General features: G+C 45.2%; 1 protein-coding gene across 1 annotated transcript; it reads right to left on the bottom strand.

Annotated features, from left to right (window-relative positions):
- Positions 1 to 33: 33 nt before the first annotated feature.
- LPCAT3 (lysophosphatidylcholine acyltransferase 3) lies at positions 34 to 19,792 on the bottom strand. The gene is made up of 13 exons (XM_035140636.3): positions 19,599 to 19,792; positions 8,978 to 9,085; positions 8,758 to 8,864; positions 8,513 to 8,606; positions 7,942 to 7,979; positions 6,173 to 6,351; positions 5,702 to 5,810; positions 4,192 to 4,278; positions 3,922 to 4,088; positions 2,075 to 2,222; positions 701 to 859; positions 460 to 586; positions 34 to 361 (listed from the first exon to the last, which is right to left on the bottom strand). Exons 1-12 carry the CDS (start codon positions 19,720 to 19,722, stop codon positions 470 to 472), a joined length of 1,437 nt encoding a protein of 478 aa, XP_034996527.3. The 5' UTR covers positions 19,723 to 19,792; the 3' UTR covers positions 34 to 361; positions 460 to 469.
- Between the last annotated feature and the right edge of the window lie 702 nt (positions 19,793 to 20,494).

The following is a 20,494-nucleotide window of genomic DNA, read 5'->3' as shown; positions in this document are numbered from 1 at the left end:
GGTTTGTTTTTTAAAAAGCAGATGAGGCACGAGTGAAAAACCAACTGGGACCAATTTTATCTAACAGAATTGGAAAGTAGAAAAAGTCAAGCGGTGGCTCCATTCCTAGATGGCAGCTGCGTCAAGTGCTTTACAATCATCTGACATTTCCAGAGACTGGAGTGTCCGTAGGGAGAAGTTGAGAGATAAGGCAACCTGTAGAAGGGGGAAGGGAGTTTGCAGCCAGTTCCCCATTCCCCCTCATTCTGGGCTCTTCGCCCCTGTGCTCTTTTCCCAATGTCACTCTGCATGGGTTTGACCGCAGCAAGTTTGGCAGGTGATGCCTCTACCATCCCGATAATAAATGCACACGTGGTACAATCTGGAAGAGAAAGAAGCAAAATTAACTAGCTGCATGCCACCTGATTTGGCTTACGAAGCAGTAGCACACCCTTGGGACTTTTTTTTTTTTTTTTTTACCTTTTGGTTGTTACTTGACTTTCTTTAACTTTTCTTTTCGTGGCACAAGTATTTTCTGCATGGAAGGCATTGCAAACAGTACTGTCAAGAACACCACGTGGCCTAGGAAATAAATAGACTTGTATACCTGGAAGGAGGGAATGAGGAAGCGAGAGTTAAGACATGCTACTGCTGCTGTCAATAAGGGGAGGGAGGGAAGGGAAGTCCTCCTCTTTTCCCATGGATTAGATTTCTTCAGTACCTTGAGCCACTTTTCCAAAACGAAGAGGCAAAACGGCACCAGAGAATATCCCATGAACATCCAGTGGAGAGCTTGCTGAATCACGTAGAAGAAAGGTCGCAAGACAGTGGTCGAGGCCAAGGCAGCCAGAGGTGGACTGTCGTGTATCAGGTCACTAAGCTGTAACAAGAAGAACTTTGTCTCCATGGCTAGACTCAGACAACACCAAACCTTACTTTGTACTAACAGCAATTAAGAGCCCACACCATAGTTTGAGCTTCCACTGACTGGACAGGTCTTAGTGGCTGTTTTTCTGATTTCTATTTGTTCAGTACTAGAATCCAATGTGCAGCAGCTCTTAAGGTGGAACAGCAGCCCCAGCTGTGGCTTGTCAGTGCTCTTAACAGTGGTCAGTAACCCCCCCCCAAAAGCTAGAGTTTGTAGGCAGGCTTGAGTTGAGACAACATGAGTTTTGTGTGGTCCAAAACCAGACTACATATGAAACGGGTGGGAAATTGCAGACCTCCAGATGTTGCTGGACTATAACCCCCACCCCTGCCCATCCGCTATGCTGGACATGAGCTGGGAGTCGACAAAAATGTAGGATGAACACAGGCACCCTAGCCTGGGCTACAGAATTAGATTTCACTGATGAGACGTGTAATAAATTGACTGCTTAATATGGCTGTCAACCTATAGCCCCCAATCTTCAATTGGTTTGATTCATTGGCATTTACGAAAGCCAGTCTTAGCCTTGGGCTACTGTAGTGAGAAGAAAACATTTTCTTTCATTCTCCAGTCTAGAACACACACAAAACCACCAAAACCCAACATGACCCTTTGTAAAACTGATGCTGGTCACTGAGGAACCACAAGGAAGAAGTCAAGTAACCTCCAATTCAGAAACTTCATTCCACATCCTTCCTGGCAATCTGGTGGTGCCAACTTCTATAATCTGATGGAGGACTTTCCAAGAAAGCCAAAGTACCTGGATCAAGGTGAGCCACCTCCTGCTGCCATACCAAAGCTGGGTGAGGCCCTAGATTTTGTGAATGAGGCCTGAAGGCTCTGACAGGGTCCTAGAGTCCTCCCACCTCCTTCCCTAAGTCTAGTTAGCATTTTAGGGAGTAGGTGGGAGGGCTCTAGGACCCTGCCAGAGCCTTGTGCCTCTTTCCCTAAGCCTCTGGGAAAGCAGCTACTTTAGGAAGAGGGCTGGGAGGGGACATCAAACTTTTGCCTCACTTCCTGCCCCCAGTGAAATAAGGCTGTGTGCACCCATGGCTTCTGTGTTGAAGCACTCTTGCAGCCCACTTGGTATGAAAAGTTGGGCCGCCCTGACCTAGAGACTGACTTTAGCAACAGTCCTACTATCACCACTCATTTAAAGCTCCTCACCTGTCTCTCAACGGTGACAATGAGGAACTCCATTTGGAAGCACACCAAGTATCCACAGTGCAGACCATGCCAGATAGCCAGGAAAAACAAGGACAGTCCTTGAGATAGTAACTTGTTGCCCAGGAATTTCAACCGCTTATAAATGTAGCTGTAGATGGAAAAGAATAAATCCTTTCAGTTGCCAGTCCTGAAGGCATTAATCGCCATTTAGTGATAACAATGTCATCTCAAAAAGGTAATGGTAGTTTCATCAAGTTTGGGTTTTGTTTTGTTTTTGCTGCAGGAGGCTCAAACAGCAAAAGGAAAGGGTTTTAAACCAGCACTTCAAAAACACTGGTGCGCCTTGGTTCAAAGTTATCTTTCTCCATGTAGCAGAAATAATTTGATCGCAATTTTATGGAAATAGGTGGTTTTAGTTAGATTGTGCTGGGGGTACTGGGCAAACACATTAATAAGATGCTAAGAATAAAACTTGGGAAATATGCTTTGGTACTGCGCTATGGCTTACTTTATATACAAGATTTCTGTGCAAGTTAAATCTATTACTATAGACTGCCATGGTGATCACTTCTAACCTCTTAATTAGCTACTTCTTGGCATAATTTGTGTTCTGTATCTTGGGTTTGTTGTGACAACCTTCATATAGGTTTTATTTTACTGCGTGAATTTTTTTCTTTACTGGACTGGTTTCTAAAAGATTTGGAGAATGCTTTTCAGTTAGGGAAATGCAAACATCATTTGCCCACAAGAAAACCCTCAAGTTGAACAACTTGAGTTCCGGCTTAATTTCTCAAACTTTGTGTGGAATCCATTTCCACTATCATAGGCATGCAGCAGATATTTGTTATTTCATGTGTAAAAGCACTTTCTTGATTGGTGCTGTACAATTCCCAAAGTAGCTATGGTGGTAGTCCACTAAGGTTTACTCAGAGCAGACTGAGTGAAATTAATGAAAGTGACTAAATTAGGTCCATTCATTTCGTCTCCTCTGAGTAAAACCTATTTGAATACCACCCAGGGTATTTAAAATCACGATTCCACCAGCTCCAAATGTTACCAGCTTGTAATTCATAATAGGACTTTGTCAAGCCAATTTGCAAGATAAGGATCATAGTCATCACCACTCCAGGTGATGTAAAGAAGGAAAAATGGGTTGGGGATGAACACCTTGCTCTGAAGAAGGTAATCATGTGAATCTACTGTGGAGCAGCTGGATTATGCACAAAGACATTAGGTGAGGCGTGGTGAACTTGTGGCCCCTTCAAATGCTGTTCAACTCCCAACTGGTGCTACCCTAGACAACATGGCCAGGAGCCACACCATGTGGCAACATCTGAAGGGCCACAGGTTCCCCCATCCCAGAGATTTTGTGTGCCTGGTGGGAAGGTACATGGTGCTTGCGTGCCTTGCTGAGGTTAAGCAGGTCTCAGGGCTTGCTCACTTCCTGGTTGGGAGACCACCAAAGAAGCCTTCTATCTTACACCTAGAGTTCCATGGGCAAAGAATGGTGGATACACATTTACTAAGTAAGATTGCTTTACTTAGTAGTAAATCCAACCAAGAAATAAATCCTACCGAGTTCAAACAAGGAAACTTACTACATTGGGGTAATTGTGAGCACAGAAGCCCTGTCCCTGCCCACTGGTATTTCTACTGAGTCCCCTTTAGCTCTGGATATATGCTTTAAAAAAAATCAGATACTGCTCACATTTCAAAAGTGGGCCAAGGTAAACACACAAAAAAATAGATAGCCTCAGGACTTTTTCTGGTCTTGTACAAAAGGCTACCTCCCCTCTACCCAGGTTTGGGAACAACTGTTCTGCAGAAAAGCTATCAGCATTGCTCACCGAGCCACCCAGGCATTGGTATTAGTGTTGAAGGAGGCGATGGTGCCTGTAAAATAAGGGGTTGTCTCGAATAGCCAAACTTTCATGTTTGCACAAGCATCCCACTTTGGCCTCCCCTTTTCATCCTTTCCATTGTAGCCAAGTCCCGTGATGATGCAGACTCCTTCCTGCAATGAAACCGGCGAATATGAACAAGTTGTCCTGACACTGCTTGGCCTCACACAACAGGCCAAAGTGGTTTTGCAGGCCAAGTTTAGCTTCCAGGCTTACCGTGACCAGCCAGCAGGTAACATACTTATAGAGCATCGTCTTGCCCCAGATCAATATATAAACACAGCGGAACCAGAAGGGCTGTTCCTGCAGGAAACAAAAAAAAACTGTGAAGTAAGCTTTGCACTGGAAACCAGAGGCAAGACTTCAATGAACTTGCTATGATGGGAAGGTCTGCTCAGTTGCAACATGCGAAGAAACAAGAACCTAATGATGAATCAAACATGCAACTCTGGGAAGAACCTGTGGCTCGTCTCAAAAAACTCGAGTGCGGCTGCAACAGTACAGAGAAATGGCATATAAAGCTGGGTTGTGTTAAGTAAAACCCTTAGTATTAAAATATTCTCATAGATGTTTGATGCAAACAGGATGTACGGTACAAGATATCTAAAGATGCCTTTCATATAGTTAACCGTACACATTTACATATAATAAAAAAAGCAGACAGCAGTTAAATTTAAAGGCATGCAATGTTTTGAATGCATTGAATATAAATCGAGTGGTTTCTCATGTAGTTTTGGGTGTAAGCGTAGATTTTTGTTTATAATTATAGATTCTCATGCAAGTGTTTATGGTGCTTCATGAAAGAAAGAAAAAGATGCATGGAGATGGGACAGAGACAAAAGCTTCTTCTAGCTGAGAAAGTACTTGGACTCAAGGAAAGAAACAAGGAGCTGGAAAGTTGGTGCTATGCAGCCCTGTGCCTCAGCAGCAGGGTTTGCAATCGTTCAAACTGGTCACAAAGCTTCCCATGTTGCCAAAGTGATTGAAACTGGTTGTCTAAGACATTGGTTGCATGGCTTGTGGGCTAGGTAGTATCCAGCTGATTGCTAGAGTATTAGTATGTATGTCTGACATGTTAAAACATGGGTAACTAGCCCTCAGTTTGGGGACCTGATCCAGTTTCTTAGATATATTAGTAATAAATAATAGGGATCCCTATCCCCACCTTGATGCAACTAATTTTGACAGCAACAGCAAAGCAATAAAAAGTTTGACATAGCACTGGGGCAGGTTAAGCCCAGAGCCCGGAGAAGGTTGCAAATTGCCCTGTCCCTGGTCATTTGCAGGGATCAACTGAGGTGGGCAGTCTGTATGCTTGCAATGTGTATGCAAGCAAAGATGGCACTTTTAGCCATACACACTTAAGCCAAAAAAAGTTCGCACACATACACACACGTTTCAGATGCTCAGAAGCAACAAGGTTCTTGCTTTTCATCATCAACTTAAGGACTTGCACAACCAGGCAGAGGGCCTTTTCGGTAGTGGCGCCTGTCCTAGAACGCCCTCAAGGAAATAAACAACTACCTGATTTTTAGAAGACATCTGAAGGCAGCCCTGTGTAGCGAAGTTTTTTATGTTTAATGTTTTATCGTGTTTTTAATATTCTGTTGGGAGCCGCCCAGAGTGGCTGGGGAAACCCAGCCAGATGGATGAGGTATAAACAAACAAACAAACAAATAAATTTCCTCCTGGAGTTACTGCTCTTTCTCCTCCAACCCCTACTTACCAGGTAAGCATCTGAGACAAGGTATTCCTCAGGGAAGTATGGGGACACGACAGTGTAAACTACCATGAAGAAGAGGCCCAAGCCCAGGCGCTTAAGGCCAGGCACAAAGCTGAAATGAATGTTGGGGAGAGAGAGGAAATCAGTCATCCAGCGGTGCACTATTTCAGAACAAAGGGAAAGTGGACTGTGGTTCAAATGGACAAATGTTGTGTGCTTTTTATTACAATGACTACCTTTATGGGGGACGACGACCCTGGATAACTTGAAATCTTGGACACTGCACATGATTCTGTAATATTTTGCTTGACCTACTAAAGTTATAACCCTTACATGGATTTCGGAATCACCACCACGAGGAAGCTGGAATGCCCCACACCCCGCAATGTTTGGAGTCTTGATTAGTAGTGCTAGGATGCACAGGAAATGGACAAGAATACTCCAGGCACTGGGAAGCGGGGCAAGGAGAATTACCTGTTGGGTCTTTGGCCTGGAACGTCAGTCAACTCGCCTCTTGTCAGCTTATGATATTGTGTCATGGAGAACTGTGGCCCCACCATGAAGGCACCATAGAAATACACGAAGCCAGTGACTTCCAGTAAAGTAGGAACTCCCCGAACAGCAAACTGTTGTTGTTCAGGAGTGAGAGCCTGCTGCAGAAAAATAATAAAGACACCAACAACAGCATCAGCATCCATTAATTTGCTTTTGCTTGCATGCATGAGATTTTTTGTTAGTCTTAAAGCTGCCTAACTCACTTGCTCTAAATGCTTTGAAGAACAAGATCCACCATTAGGAATCCCAAAGGTCAATCATGGACAGAAATCTCTAGGTTCATAGCATGCTTTGTAGTGTCGTTCATAATCCTACTAGCGAACTGTTCTGGCATTTGCTTTCCTAAGGACTTGTCAACTGCAACTTTTTCTGGCTTTGTTCCCTGGAGTTCTAGAAATGGAAGCAGGGACTGGCACAGAAGAAGCCATGATAAGCTCAAGGGCACAGTAACAGATAGCATTTCTCTACCCAATCCTCCCTAACATCCTCAAATGAACGAACCCCCACTCCCACCCGCATATGTCCAAACTTGAAGAAAGACTGCTTGATAGACCTGAAAGCAAGCAGGAGGCTTTGCAAAGGAGCGGGAGGATACAAGGTCAGCATTTGCACCAACTTTATTTGTTAGTTTTTCCCTTAAGTCATTACTCTATTATCTGTAATCTTTGCCTCAGGCCTGTGGAGAATCAGTTTCATGTTTAAAAGAAACTTCATTTAAAAGAGCCCTTCATTTTTCTGGCCTTGTTCCCAGCAGCCCTTATGCACATAAGCAAAGGCATGATTTGGAGTCCTGCCCTCCCCCTCTAATCATGATCTGGATACTGCCGTTGACAGGTGTGAGTGGATTAATGCTTCATAGGTGTTTCAGCATATTCAATGTCCCAGCTGACCACCCCCTCAGACTGGAAGTTTAAAGTCATCTTCTCATTGGCCAAGTTTATCAAGTCTTACTTGGATTGGATGAAGCACATTTTCTACTCAGCCCCAAGGATAACTTTAAAATAATAAGGTGAGTTGTGTGTCTGAGAGTTGTGTGTCTGTGTTAAGGTGATCAAAATGGCTTAGGGATTTTGGTCCCATTTTCTTTGTAACCAAGGCTTTGTAAATCTGCCAGCTTTGTTTGCTTCTTGCATCTTTTTTTGCTTTCACTGCCTCCTCTTTCAAATACAGACATACCTTGGAAGTCGAACGCCTTGCCAGTCGAACGTTTTGGCTCCTGAACGTCACAAACCTGGAAGTGATTGTTCCAGTTTGCGAACAATATTTGGAACCTGAACGTCCGTCGCGGCTTCTGATTGGCTGCAGGAGCTTACTGCGGCTAATTGGAAGCCACACCTTGGTTCCTGAACGTTTTGGAAGTTGAACGGACTTCCGGAACGGATTCCATTCGACTTCCGAGGTACCACTGTATCTGTAACTTTCTAATTCTCTTAAGAAGCCCAACTTTTGACTTCTTATACCAGATTTTTCCTCTGTACTTGTTTGTACAAGTGTTTGGAATTTAGAGTTTCACTCATAACCTGTTTGAGAAGTGGATGGTTTCTACCCTGGAAGGAACACTTTCCTGGGTACCCAGCCTGCTCCACAGGACCCTTTCCTAATTGCTACAGCCCTTATCTCCAATAACTCCCCTGAACACAATCCCGTTGAGAGGAGTGGGGGTAAGAAAATGATTCCATTTCACTCACCACTTCTTTTCTGCCATCATAGTAATCAATGATCAAACCTAGGGGTAGAAAGAGATACCAATATAATCAAGGAGGCCAACACCGTACAAAAAGTCAGCCCACTGAATGGCCTGAAAAACCCAATGTTGCAGTTCAGTGAGTATGAACCAGATTACTATCTGCTTGAGAGGCCACTGGAAGCCCCATGTAATCTACCCTGGGATTTCCCAATACAGTCGTTCGTACCTTGGTTCTTGAACAGAATCTGTTCCGGAAGTCCATTCCGACTTCCAAAACATTCGGAAACCAAAGTGTGGCTTCTGATTGACTGCAGGAAGCTCCTGCAGTCAATCGGAAGCCATGGAAGCCCTGTTGGACGTTCAGCTTCCAAAAATAGTTTGCAAACTGGAACAGCCACTTCTGGGTTTGCAGCATTCAGGAGCCAAAACATTTGAGCCGCAAGGCGTTCGCGAACCAAGGTACAACTGTACACATTTTAAAACAGCAACATACCGGTAGCTGGACCGTAGGAGGGAATTTGTGGCGCCAAAGCACAATGATGAAACAGAACTGGATGAGCAAAATTGCTTACCAATCAGCTTGAGAGTCAAGACACAGTGTGGCATGGTCCATTTGATGTCATAGCTCTCTGTGGCAGTGAAGTAATAGCCAGCCATCAGATATAGCTGAAAGACATTAGCCGTGAGGATAAACCACTGTTTCTTCTATCTGCCCTCCCAACCCCACTCCCCAGGCTCCTGCACAGCTCTTGCTGGGCAGAAGCAAAAGACAGCAAGATCAGAATCTCAGAGAGGAACGCAGAAGGAACAGGTTTACCATCTGAAAGCAGAAGGAAGTGCAGACGGCAGTGATTGTGCGGCCCATGAGCCTCAGTATGAGAAACTGAACGAAGACACATATGAGGGAGTGACAGAACTGTGGCCCTGAGGAGGTAAATGTGAGAGACAATTAGAAACCGCAAGGAAAAACAACTTCACCCCCCCACCCCCACTCTGGTACTCACTGGTCAGGCAGCCATCTTCTCAGCCCCCCTTACCAAAGTTGAAGTAGGCAACCGAGAGCCCCGTTAGCGTGTTGTACAGGTGTATGAGGTAGAGCTCTTTCTGGAAAAGGAAATAGCGCTGGAACAAGGCAAAGGGGTATCCTACAGAGAAAGAATAGGAACACAGATCAGTCTAGACGAACACAAATGGATTCTATAAAGCATTCCCTTTTGATTATTCTATCCAGGGGACACAGAGGGTGCACCAAATTCACCGTTTAGGTCTCACATTAGCTAAATAAGACTCTACTGTGAGCTCATGGCTATCTTCTAGACTCAGCCCAGTCTGTAAGGAGGAACAGGGAAGTTAACAGTGCCTTGCTCCAGGGCTTTTTTCTGGGGGGACGCATACCCTAAAACATTATGTGAATTAAGTTTGTACTCATTGAGGGGCAGTATTTCAATATGAGTAAAAAAATGAGAGTACCCCCTAAACATTTTTTTGAGGAAAAAAGCACTGCCTTGCTCTTATAGGCCGGAGGAATTGTTAAGACAAAGCACTGCATAAAAACTTCATGTTACACTGCTCAAAGACATAGGTTTACAAACACAGAATTTAAAAAACAAATCCAGCAGATGCGGGGGACAAGTTTATTAATCCGAAAAGTATAAATCAGGGATGGGGAACCTGTGGTCCTCGAGATTTTGTTGGAAACCAACTTCCATAATCCCCAAACACTGGCCATGCTGACTGGGGCTGATGGGAATTGGAATCCAGCAACACCCAGAGAGCCACATGCCCTTACCAAATTTTAAGCAATGATGTACTCATCATCAGGGGACTTTCCTAAAATACATGAAATGGATAACATCACTGGAAATAATGCTTTTTCAGAGACACTCAAAATGAAAACAGTGGTTCACGCTGGTTAACACACAATACCAGATATATTACTCAAACGGTTGCATGTTCAAAACAAAATGAAAATAGAGAGCGAAATTAAAACCCCAAGAGGCACAGATAAAATTTTATAAAGACTGCAATCCATACAAAAATCATGAGAGCATTTTAAAATGAGAGCACCAGTTCTCAATGACAAGAGAACTACATCAGATGTCCAACACTATGTAATGATCAGAGAAACAGTAAACTCTTAAGACACCCTTCGGAAGCAGAAACCCTGGAAAACTGCATCAATCTTCTAACAAACCCACAAGGCTAAAAATTCTCCACCCACTGCATAAGATACCGGTACTTCCTGAGTCAGTTTTAACTGGGCAGTTGACAATGGCTAAGTATCCTTGGTTTCTCCACACACCCAGAATACTGTCCAGGCATACTCAACAATTTAAAGTGACCAAGAAACAAAGCTTTGGAAGAAAGGACTGGGGGAAGCTTTGGCTGACACCCTAAACACACCTTTACTTTTTTCAGTTCAGTCCTATGGAGAAAGAACTAAAGTGCTGCCTTTGGAGACACTGTTGCAGAAGTGGTAAAACTTGCTACCCGCACCCACCCCCATGACCTGGATGTTGGGGAGCTGGAGTTGACCAAGAACCTGTCAGGAGATGCAATGTATCCTAGGGTGCAGGATAGACCGAAATGCCACGTGCCATCCCAAAGAAACTTTGTAAATTAAAATGATTTGTTTCACACATGTCTCATTCCAAAACATCAACGTAAACCCTACCCTACCAGAAGGGCCGTCTCAAGTATATCTGGCGCCCTGGCGCCGCGGATCCCTCCGGCGCCCCCACCCTGCCCAGTTTCCCAGTGCAGCGGGCGGCCGGAGCTGCGTGGGCAGGCACAGCTCCCTGGCGCCCTGCGCCACCCAGCCTGGCCATAGGGCCGGCCGTGCCTATCAGTAAAATTTCCTGAGTTGACTATTTCGAATTCAGGCAGTTTACTGATTACACAAGTTTTACTCTCTCTAACGTTTTGTAAGTCTTCATCAACTCCTTCAACACTATGAACAGCAACGCAGTTCTAACCAAGAGCCCCGCTTGGCTCACCTCTGCCCCCCCCCCAATTCATTGACTGACAGTTGCACATTTCAGCCAGTTGCACAATGAACCAGATTCTAGTAAGTGTAATCTACCACACAAGCCATATTTTACCATTGCTCTCCAGTACAACCAGCTATGCTATAAATATTACCTAGTAACCAAGTGACATTGTAATTGGATCTCTCACACCTTTCCCCTGAAGCAGTGGTTTATTTCTGAGTCTCCTATAGAGCTTACTGGATTATTTTAAACAAAAAAAAAATTCCTTCCTGTAGCACCTTAGAGACCAACTAAGTTTGTCATTGGTATGAGCTTTCGTGTGCATGCACACTTCTTCAGATACCATGCACACGAAAGCTCTTACCAATGACAAACTTAGTTGGTCTCTAAGGTGCTACTGGAAGGAATTATTTTATTTTATTTCGACTATGGCAGACCAACACGACTACCTACCTGTAACTTGGATTATTTTAATATCAGATATATAGCACAGCTACAACTTCTCTCGCATTTACCCTTATACCAATCCTGTGAGGTTGTACTCTATTATTATTATTTTGTTTTGAAATTAAAGAAACACATTGACAAGTTTATAGCCCGAAGGCTTCAAGCCTCAAGGTTGAGAGCCAGTGTGGTGTAATGGTTAAGAGGGGTAGACTCGTAATCTGAGGAACTGGGTTCGCATCTCCGCTCCTCCACATGCAGCTGCTGGGTGACCTTGGGCTAGTCACACTTCTCTGAAGTCTCTCAGCCTCACTCACCTCACAGAGTGTTTATTGTGGGGGAGGAAGAGAAAGGAGAATGTTAGCTGCTTTGAGACTCCTTCGGGTAGCGATAAAGCGGGATATCAAATCCAAACTCCTCTTCTTCTTCTTCTTCTTCAAATCTTCCTACTCCCCACCCTCAGGTTTAATGATTTACTAATGGATCAAAGGTTCAAATCCCATTAGTTTTGTTCTGTGCCGCCTAATCCTTTTAGCAGAATTAGCAGCAGCCCACATTCTTGGGAGCATTTAGACTGCAGATACTCACTATATTTTTAAAAAAGAAATTGAGATAATGCACGACACACTAATTTAGCACACTTGCACCTCTGGTGAAACAGGTTTCTGAAGCATTGTAGAAATCCGCAAAACCTTAGTTTCCCAGTAATGATTGTAGGATAAAAAGAAGCAAGCTGGTGAGTGCTTATTTCTAAGAGCACCCTGAGCTACAATGGCTGTCACACTTCAACTTTCCTGGAAAGCGGAAGACAAACAAACTAATGCCTGTCTCCAGCCACAGATACACTGCTTCTCTTCTCTCAAAACTTAAAAAATAATAATAACTAGTTATCAAGATTCAGGACGAAGCAGTAATTTTAAGGGATAAATTCACACACAAGTGTTCTGGTACTTAATGTGGATTATTGTCCTTATGACACTCCTTGCCTATGCAATGATGTCGTTAATCACAGGCACTATTCACTCCAAACTTATCTTTGCAGCCATAAAAGCAAGGAGTTCCAAAAGAAATGCTGATTCTCAGAATGCTGCAGATTGTAGGAGGTATGTGGCAAAGTTCTTGGCAAAGTTGTTGACGTGGAGCAACCATAATTGACGTGGAGTCTCTGAATACCATGAAACTGAGAGTCACTATTACAACATACTCATACCAGAGGCTTTGCCTAGGAGCTTGATGAAGAAAAAGCAGGTATTTACTCAGAGCACTGCTTACAGTCTGGACCAGAAGGAGATCTTACTAGCACCTTCCCTGCCCACTCCCATTAGATCTTCTGTGAGGACCGTCTCTGGGTTCCCTTCTACTGGAGATATGACCAACATCCAGCTGGGGACTGGCCCTTCCTGGCTGTGGCACCCCGACAGTGGGCCGCTCTCCTCAAGGAGGCTGACCTGGTGGCTCCTTTGAAATCATTTCAGCAGCAAGCAGGGGCTATTTTCCAGGCCTCTTAGTCCAATCAGTTTTTATCTCGGCTGATGATTTGTTGCTACCTTCTTATATTTTTAGAGTGCCTTCATACATTTTAAATGTTTTATTGGATTTTGTATTATAGTACCGTAAGTCACCCTAGGAATTATTTGAGAAGCAGGGCAGAAATTCCTGTAATTAAAAGTAAGATAAGAGGGATCAATGTTTGGGGAAGTTATCCTGTCGAGGCCCTACCTGATACAGTTGGGAGCTGCACCAGCAGTACGTGCCAATGGGGTTTGCACAGAACTCCTCAATCAATTGTATGCCGTTGTCAGATTTGTATTTCTCCTATTCTGATCCCTTTCTTAGTGACCCCAAACTGCCCCCTCAGCTTCTCTCGTGGCCATCCCTGACCTCAACATGTATCCAAAAAAATGTTATATAATCCAACATTGGACTTCCTGAGAACCTGGCAATGCTCACCTAGGAAGGGTCATCTGTCTGTGGCACAGCACAGGTGTTGCATGCTGAATGTCCCAGGTTCTATTTCCAGCCCCTCCAGTAAAAACATCTCAGGTTCCTGCGCTAGGAAATATCACCCTCTTTCCAACACCTTGGAAAGTTGATGCCAATCAGAGTGAGCAGTACTGGGCTTATAAACCAATGACCCAACTCAAGATCAAAGAATCGTAGAACCTTAGGATCATCTAGTCCAGCCCCCTGCAATACAGGAATGTGCTGTTGTCCCGTATGGGGATTAAACCTGCAACCAGGGCATTATTAGCACAACTCTACCCAACTGAGCTATCAGTAGCAAACCCTTCTTTTCAGGGGACAGGCTGTGGAACAAGTACACAGTCAAAAGTGAGTTGGTGGAAACATAGCAGACTTTGTGCACTGCGAATCTTGTTCGCATCCAACCATATTGATGCATCCAGGGACATGAAAACATGTAGAAGGAGCATAAGAGGTAGAATGCTGATATCATAGTATCACTAGACAGCTGATAATGGAAGCCCCAAATGTTGGGCATCAAGACAGCCGAAATGCTAGTGCTGAAGGCTAGCTTTCCACTTCAAGTACCAAAAGAGTTCTAGAGGGCCAAAAACGCTACTGGTAAATGAATACAGAAACTATTATATGGAAGACTGGGACAGTTAAGAAGCCAGCTGGAAACTTGACATGGAAAAATCAGAAGTACTACATAGTAAATGAAAGCATTCATTCGGTAAAAATGTGAGGAGCATACAGTGCTGGATATTAGTTCAAAATGCTGTCTTCCTGTAGATCTTACACAATGCCTATTGACATAAATGCACTTTTAATCCAACGCTCACTTGAGATGAGTAAAGCTGCCTCCAATAAGGTGTGGTGCTGCTACTGAAAGCACAGGTGAAGCTAGGGCAAGATCCAATTACGATACAGCTCATGCCAGATAGGATTGCATTTGTAGAATGACTGACTGTACAGGGCATTTTGTGCTGTAGCTTATGCTTAACAAGGAGTTCCATGTGTACAGTGGCTCCTGAGTGTACATCTTGAAGTACAACCACCTTGCCCGGCAGAGAGATAGTGAACTGTCTGTTTACAGACAAGGGAACAGTCACAGTGTCCCACATATGCAGCCCTGCAGAGTCGTTACCTTAGCACAGGCATCCCCAAACTTTGGCCCTCCAGATGTTTTGGACTACAATTCCCATCATCCCTGACCACTGGTCTTCTTAGCTAGGGATCATGGGAGTTGTAGGCCAAAACATCTGGAGGGCCGCAGTTTGGGGATGCCTGCCTTAGCATAACTTAAAGGCAATGGAGTCGGGTAGGGCTGAGCAGTGTTTCCCAACTTGGAGGCCTATCCTACCGGTAGGATGGTGGGGGGTATGGGCGTAGGCCAGGATTTTTGTTGGGGGGGAGGCAGAACCTAAGATTGGTATTGATTTTTACTTATTGGGGGACACAGGAAGGAAACTAGGTCGGAAGGGGGCCATGGTCGGAAAAATGTTGGGAAACACTGGGGTAGGGAACAGAAGGCAAGAGACAGAGCAGGTGGAGGAGCTCTGGCAAGTGGAGAAGGGGATAGGCAATAACACACACCATCACTACTGATGTAACCAGCATCAGATACATCTGAGATAGACAGGCTATTTTATCTTTATAAGGAACACAAGAGTAGGGTGCACACTTCAAAACAGAAACAGAAAAAAGCTATTAAAAATGATTGGTCTGGGTTTAAAACAGGTCCAAGTCTTTTTTCTTTCCAATATTTATTCTGTCAATCCTTTTAAGTCTCCCCTCTCACTACTTATAAAAACATGATGCATGGTTAGAAATGGCAAAAGTTATTGTGGGAGTGAACTATTCTGCGTGGACGAGAAGGGAATAGCCCACAAAAGAAGTGCTCTGCATCGAGCCTTAGTGGGAAGAAACTGCTGACAGGTGTCAGGGGTTAGGAGAAATCTGGCGCCCCAATGAGAAGAAAAAGAGGACAAGAAGCTTGTTTGGGCAAGAAGTAGGTGGATACTTGTCTTCTTTCATTTCCCCATCACCAGATAAGGCAGAGGTGGTTACCTGTCCCCCTCCAGATGTTGCTGGACTCCCATCAGCCCCAAGAAGCATGGTGAATAGTCACAGGTGTTGGGAATAGTAGGACCACATCTGGAGGACCCCAAGTTAATCACTCCCTGACCTAAGGGATGAGAGTGTGGCAATGCAAGTGACATGCTGATCATGGTCACTGGCTCTGGCACATTCTGAAAACTGGATGGCCACTGTGGGTTTGGCAAACTGGGAGGTTCTGCAAGAGGAGATTGGTTCCAGTTTCATTTACAAAATCATCCCAGAATACCTGCAAGTGAGGACCAAGAGAAAGATATTAGTAAGAGCCTCCTGAAATTAGCAATAATGTTCTTGACCATCAAAGAGAGGAAGGAATTATGTGGCTCAAGAAAGATGTGCTGCATTTTGACAATGCTGAACCTCTGGAGTACAGTACATTTACACAATACTTATCACGTGAGATCGGTTGATAGCAAGATCAGCAGATCTGCCTCGCCCTACTCAATAATTAACGGTGATCCAACTTTCCCACGCGATCCTGTTAGTTAAGACAGCCACACCTTAGCAGAGTTCCCAGTCAGGTTTGGATGCTTCTCCACAGTGTATGCAATGCAAACATTTTACTTGTAGACATGTGGTCTCTCATGGGGAATCAGGTGCACACAGAAAATGCTACGTATTAAAATTTAAAGCATCCTAAGGATTACACTACTCTCATACTCCAGTTATGGGCACATTAGGCATTAGGAATGAAGTCCCATAAATTAAACAGAATTTACTGTCATCTAGTTGTGCATAGGAACATGGCCTTGCTTGCCAATCTTGTGCATTTTTATTTGTAAGCAATTTCAATATGTCTCTATCCTCCACAAACCCACACGATCATGCTTGGTCTAAACTAAGACTAAGACATGTAGAAAATTTAAACTGAAGTAGTTGGTTTTTAGAGGTGACTGGCAAAAGCAAGTAAGAGAGACCATAAATAGGTCCCTAGAGCATTGCTTCATTGGAAGCATCACCACTATCCTGTTTAAAAGCACAGTGGTTCCAACTTGGAGTATTACCACCTCAGGTTTCCCCATCAGAGGTCTTTACATAAACCCAGAGCTAGTTTTCATTTGCACAATTAAGATACAGTCCTCCTAGGTAAACTGAACACAGTCAGTTATCTTTTTCCTTTGAGATGCATTCCTAAACATCTAAAAACCAAAACATTTTAAAATTAAGCCTGGTGATAGTGATTCATATTTAGCTGAACAGGTCTCCCTGGGGAAAAAAAGAGTCCACCACCCACATTTCAGAATGCCAATAGATCCAAAGGAACACAGAAAAAGACATTCAAATGTTGTAGCTCTGAATTGAGGGACTATTTCTTTTGCCCTGGGAACACACACACAACTGCAAAGATGGCTTCTGTGGAACACAAATATGCTTTCCTCCTAGCAGAACTTAGCTTTGTGCCACCAAAACCTATATTAACCATGAGAGCTGGAGAGACATAAAGAACACATGTTAAGTTCCTGCCATAGCAGTGCCTCTCCAAGCCGTCTGACTAGCTGGCTTTAGGAGGGAATTTGAGATGCCCTGTAATTGTTCACTTCTAATGCCAAGTTTGATTCATGCCCCAACTTACAGATCCTTTTGCACAGCAGCAGACGGCACACACAAATTCATTGGTGTAAAGATGATATGCACTTTCCTGCCAAAGAGAGGACTGGAGGATCTGTTTTGTTGTAGGTGAATTAGACTTAGAAGACTGTCAGAATTCAGAAAAACCACCCTAAGCCATCCATATCCATTGTAAAGGCTGTTGGGAACCCACAAATCCAAAACACAGCTATGACTCATCCTTTACTTTCAAGCCTGCCTATCAATCTCCATGTGGTGTCATGAGCCCAGCAATGTGTAGCACTCAACATGGTGCCCCCACAATCTTCAATGATGCTTGGAGACATAACCTTTCTTTCATCTAAAAATAACCTGGAATCCTTCCACCCTTTTTTTTTCTTGTATTGTTTGGACTTGGAATATGGCAGACAGAGCTAGAAATTATCCAGCCCTAACCATGTCTACTTAGAAATATGTCAATGGAAGTATGCTTAGAACTGTGTCATAGGTTACAACTCCAGCACTATTCATATTATGACATGCATATGTGCTTCCAGGAACCCTTCTCCCTTCTTTTGTATGCATCTGGTCACTCATATATTTTTCTGCCCTAGACTTGGGCTACAGGCAGACCAACCACCAGGAGTAACAAGCAGTTGTAACCAAGGGGTGATAGCTGATTCAGAAGGAAGGCAGAACTCATGCACCTTTAAGAACTGCACAGAACATTTGTAGGAGTGAAAAGTAACTGCACCCATTCCTGCTTTCTTCTTCTCCGCAATCATGAAAAAAGCAAAGGAGCCATGCTGCCCTTATTCAGTGCTTACTGCTCTAACTCTTAATGGCAGGTCAGTGCTAATTTCACACACCTGTAAGCAAGGAGTGGTTGTAGATCAGGAGTGGCTAACCTAAGATTCTCAAGATGTTGAACTCTGAACTCCCATTAGCTCTAGTTAGCAAAGCTCAAGGGATGATGGGAATTGTTTTCATCTCCTGAAGATGTCCCGCAAGGCAGCTGAGGTTTAGGACCAGAGTTTTCCTTCTCCTAGATGGGCTACCTTTCCAGGCTGACAAGCTTCATCCGCCCCTCAATTCCCTCTACAGCATGTGCAGAAACTGCCTACTTGACCACTGGACCCACCATTGGTCTCATCTGCTCAGTCTGCCGGAGCCTGTCTTCGCATGCAGGGGAAGTCCCAAACTCACCGAGGGTTTGAGACCCATCGACTGTCCTCATCTGGTTTAGCCAGCCAGTTGAAGCCGTTTCCCGGGGTGTGCCTGCTGTCACATGCCGACAGTTTCTAGGAGCCACAGGTGAGAACTGAGTGCAGGGTGGGGCTCTATGGTGGACAAACTACCTCAGAAGGAGCATGATTTGTCCCACAGCAGAGGTACTACCCCTCCCCTAGCACTCCATCTGCAACAACATCTGGAGGCCTAGAAGTTAGCCACCTTTGCCATACATGTAATGAAGGACAGTAGGATTCTCATGGCTTTGACAGCTATGTAAAACAAATAGCACAGAGTTCTGCAGCACCCTTAAGACTAGCTGATTTATTACAGCATAAGCTTTGATGGAGTCCGAGAGTGGTATGTGAAACCCATTGCATAGGACTGAGAAAAGCCACTGCGTTAGCTCAAGTTCTGTCTTCTACACAGCTAATAAAAGTAGGTAAGTCTTGCTGTCCCCTTCCTTGGCAGACAATCAGTCAAACAACTTGCTGATCCCAATCTCTATGGCAGACATCTGTAACTAAGGCAAGGGGAAGAGAGACCAGAAAGGCAACAGAGGTCAGTATATATACACAAGAACAGCCTTGCTAGATCAAACAGAAGAACCTTCCTTCTCAAAACCCTGTTTCCAAGTGACCAGCCACATGTTTCTAAGAAGCCCAAACAGAAGGGCAACCCACGATTTCCTGTTTTTCCCCCTTTCCTCTCTCAAACTCTCTCTCTCTCTCTCTCTCTCTCTCTCACACACACACACACACAAAACTGCAATTTAGGATAAGCAACCTTATGGTAAATCAGACTATTTGTCCATGCAGCCCTCAGTGGCCTACTGAGACAAAGTAGCAGTGGCTCTCCATTGGAGTTATTTCCCAGCACCTGCTTCCCAATATTTATTCTTATAACTTTACTTATGAAACAATTAAGATCCTCCAGATGCAACGGGCTACAAAGAAAAAAAAACCCAACTTCCTCTGCATCTAAACCACATGCTACAGCCTCCCTCCCAGTTTCCCCAGGAAGTGCATTTCAGAGAACATGGGGGTTACTATCCTTCTTCCATTTATTTCTACCCCGCCTCCCCCCCCCCCCGCTCAAGGCGGCTTGTAGACGAAAATAGGAACAGCTGTAACATGTGCAAGAAAGAGGAATGGGCTTTTGGCGGGTGTCGCTTTATCCCTCGTGTCACAGGTGAGCTGCTTCACGTTGATAATCTCTCTCTCTTGGGGGCAGGAGGCCACATACGTGTGTGTGGGGTACGTGTGCATGGGGTGTCCCGCGTGCAAGCCACGACCCGCTCCCCTCCCTTCCTGTCTCGCACACCCCGCACAGCACCAACCGCCGGTCCGTCTCGTTCATTACCCACCCATGAAAATGGACAGGATGAGGCGCAGCGCCTGCTCCGAAGTGCCCACTGAGCTCGCTACCTCCGCCAGGCTCGTGGCTATGTGGAAACCGGCCCCGCCGCCGCCGCCGCCCTCGTCCGCCATCTTCTCCGCAGGTCCGTCCGTCCGCCCGACTGGACCCGCTTTGGTGACCCCTTTCGACGCCGGCAACAGCAGTGGCAGCACCAGCAGCAGGGCGGCGCGGCGGCCCCTCACGCAAACCACGCCCCCTTTAGCTGCCCGCCTCTCGGGCCTATTGGCCTCGAGGCCGCCAGCTCCCGCGTCTCATTGGCTAACAGGTGGCAGGGGGCGGAGCGAGCGGCTCCAAAGCGTAACTGAGGCAAAGGTTACTCCCGCCTCCCCACCCCCACCCGCTCACCCCCCACACGTGAGGGCGGTATCTCGGAGTAGGAGGGGGGAACTGGGAGGGGGGAAAGCTATTTCCTATTGGGGAGGAAGGGCGGCGTCCAGAGCGCGAGGCGGATCCCTGCTTCTCATTGGCTCCCTTAAGACAGGAGAGACCCAGGGAGGGAGGGGGTCCGGAGTAGGAGGCGTTGCCGGGGTTACTGTCGGGCGCGAGGCAGGAGGAAGGGGCGGGCGCGTCCTTTGCTGGGATAGGACAGACACGCGCAGTGGGGCTCTGTCCATTTGGGGTAGCATTGCTTTTTGGTTACAGGTAGGTAGCCGTGTTGGTCTGGATCGAAGTAAAATAAAAAAAATTCCTTCAGTAGCACCTTAAAGACCACCTAAGTTTTTATTTTGGTATGAGCTTTCGTGTGCATGCACACTTCTTCAGATACCAATTGGGGTGGCATTGCTTTTACTGTTGCACGTTCAGCCGTTGAAAAAAGAACCCCGATATATAATCTACACCGGT

Source organism: Zootoca vivipara, chromosome 15 (genome assembly GCF_965207765.1).
Source record: "Zootoca vivipara chromosome 15, rZooViv2.hap1.1, whole genome shotgun sequence".
Classification (NCBI taxonomy): Eukaryota; Metazoa; Chordata; class Lepidosauria; order Squamata; family Lacertidae; genus Zootoca; species Zootoca vivipara.
The sequence above is the reverse complement of the archived record's forward strand: the minus strand, read 5'-3'. Positions and strand labels throughout refer to the sequence as shown.

Excerpts from the sequence above, each read along its gene's own strand:
- LPCAT3 (XM_035140636.3), bottom strand. The coding sequence starts at position 19,722 with ATGGCGGACGAGGGCGGCGGCGGCGGCGGGGCCGGTTTCCACATAGCC. Across the intron at positions 8,865-8,977 it reads GGTTGCCTACTTCAACTTTG|GGCCACAGTTCTGTCACTCC; the intron begins GTAAGGGGGGCT and ends TTACCTCCTCAG. Across the intron at positions 6,352-7,941 it reads ATGATGGCAGAAAAGAAGTG|CAGGCTCTCACTCCTGAACA; the intron begins GTGAGTGAAATG and ends ATTTTTCTGCAG.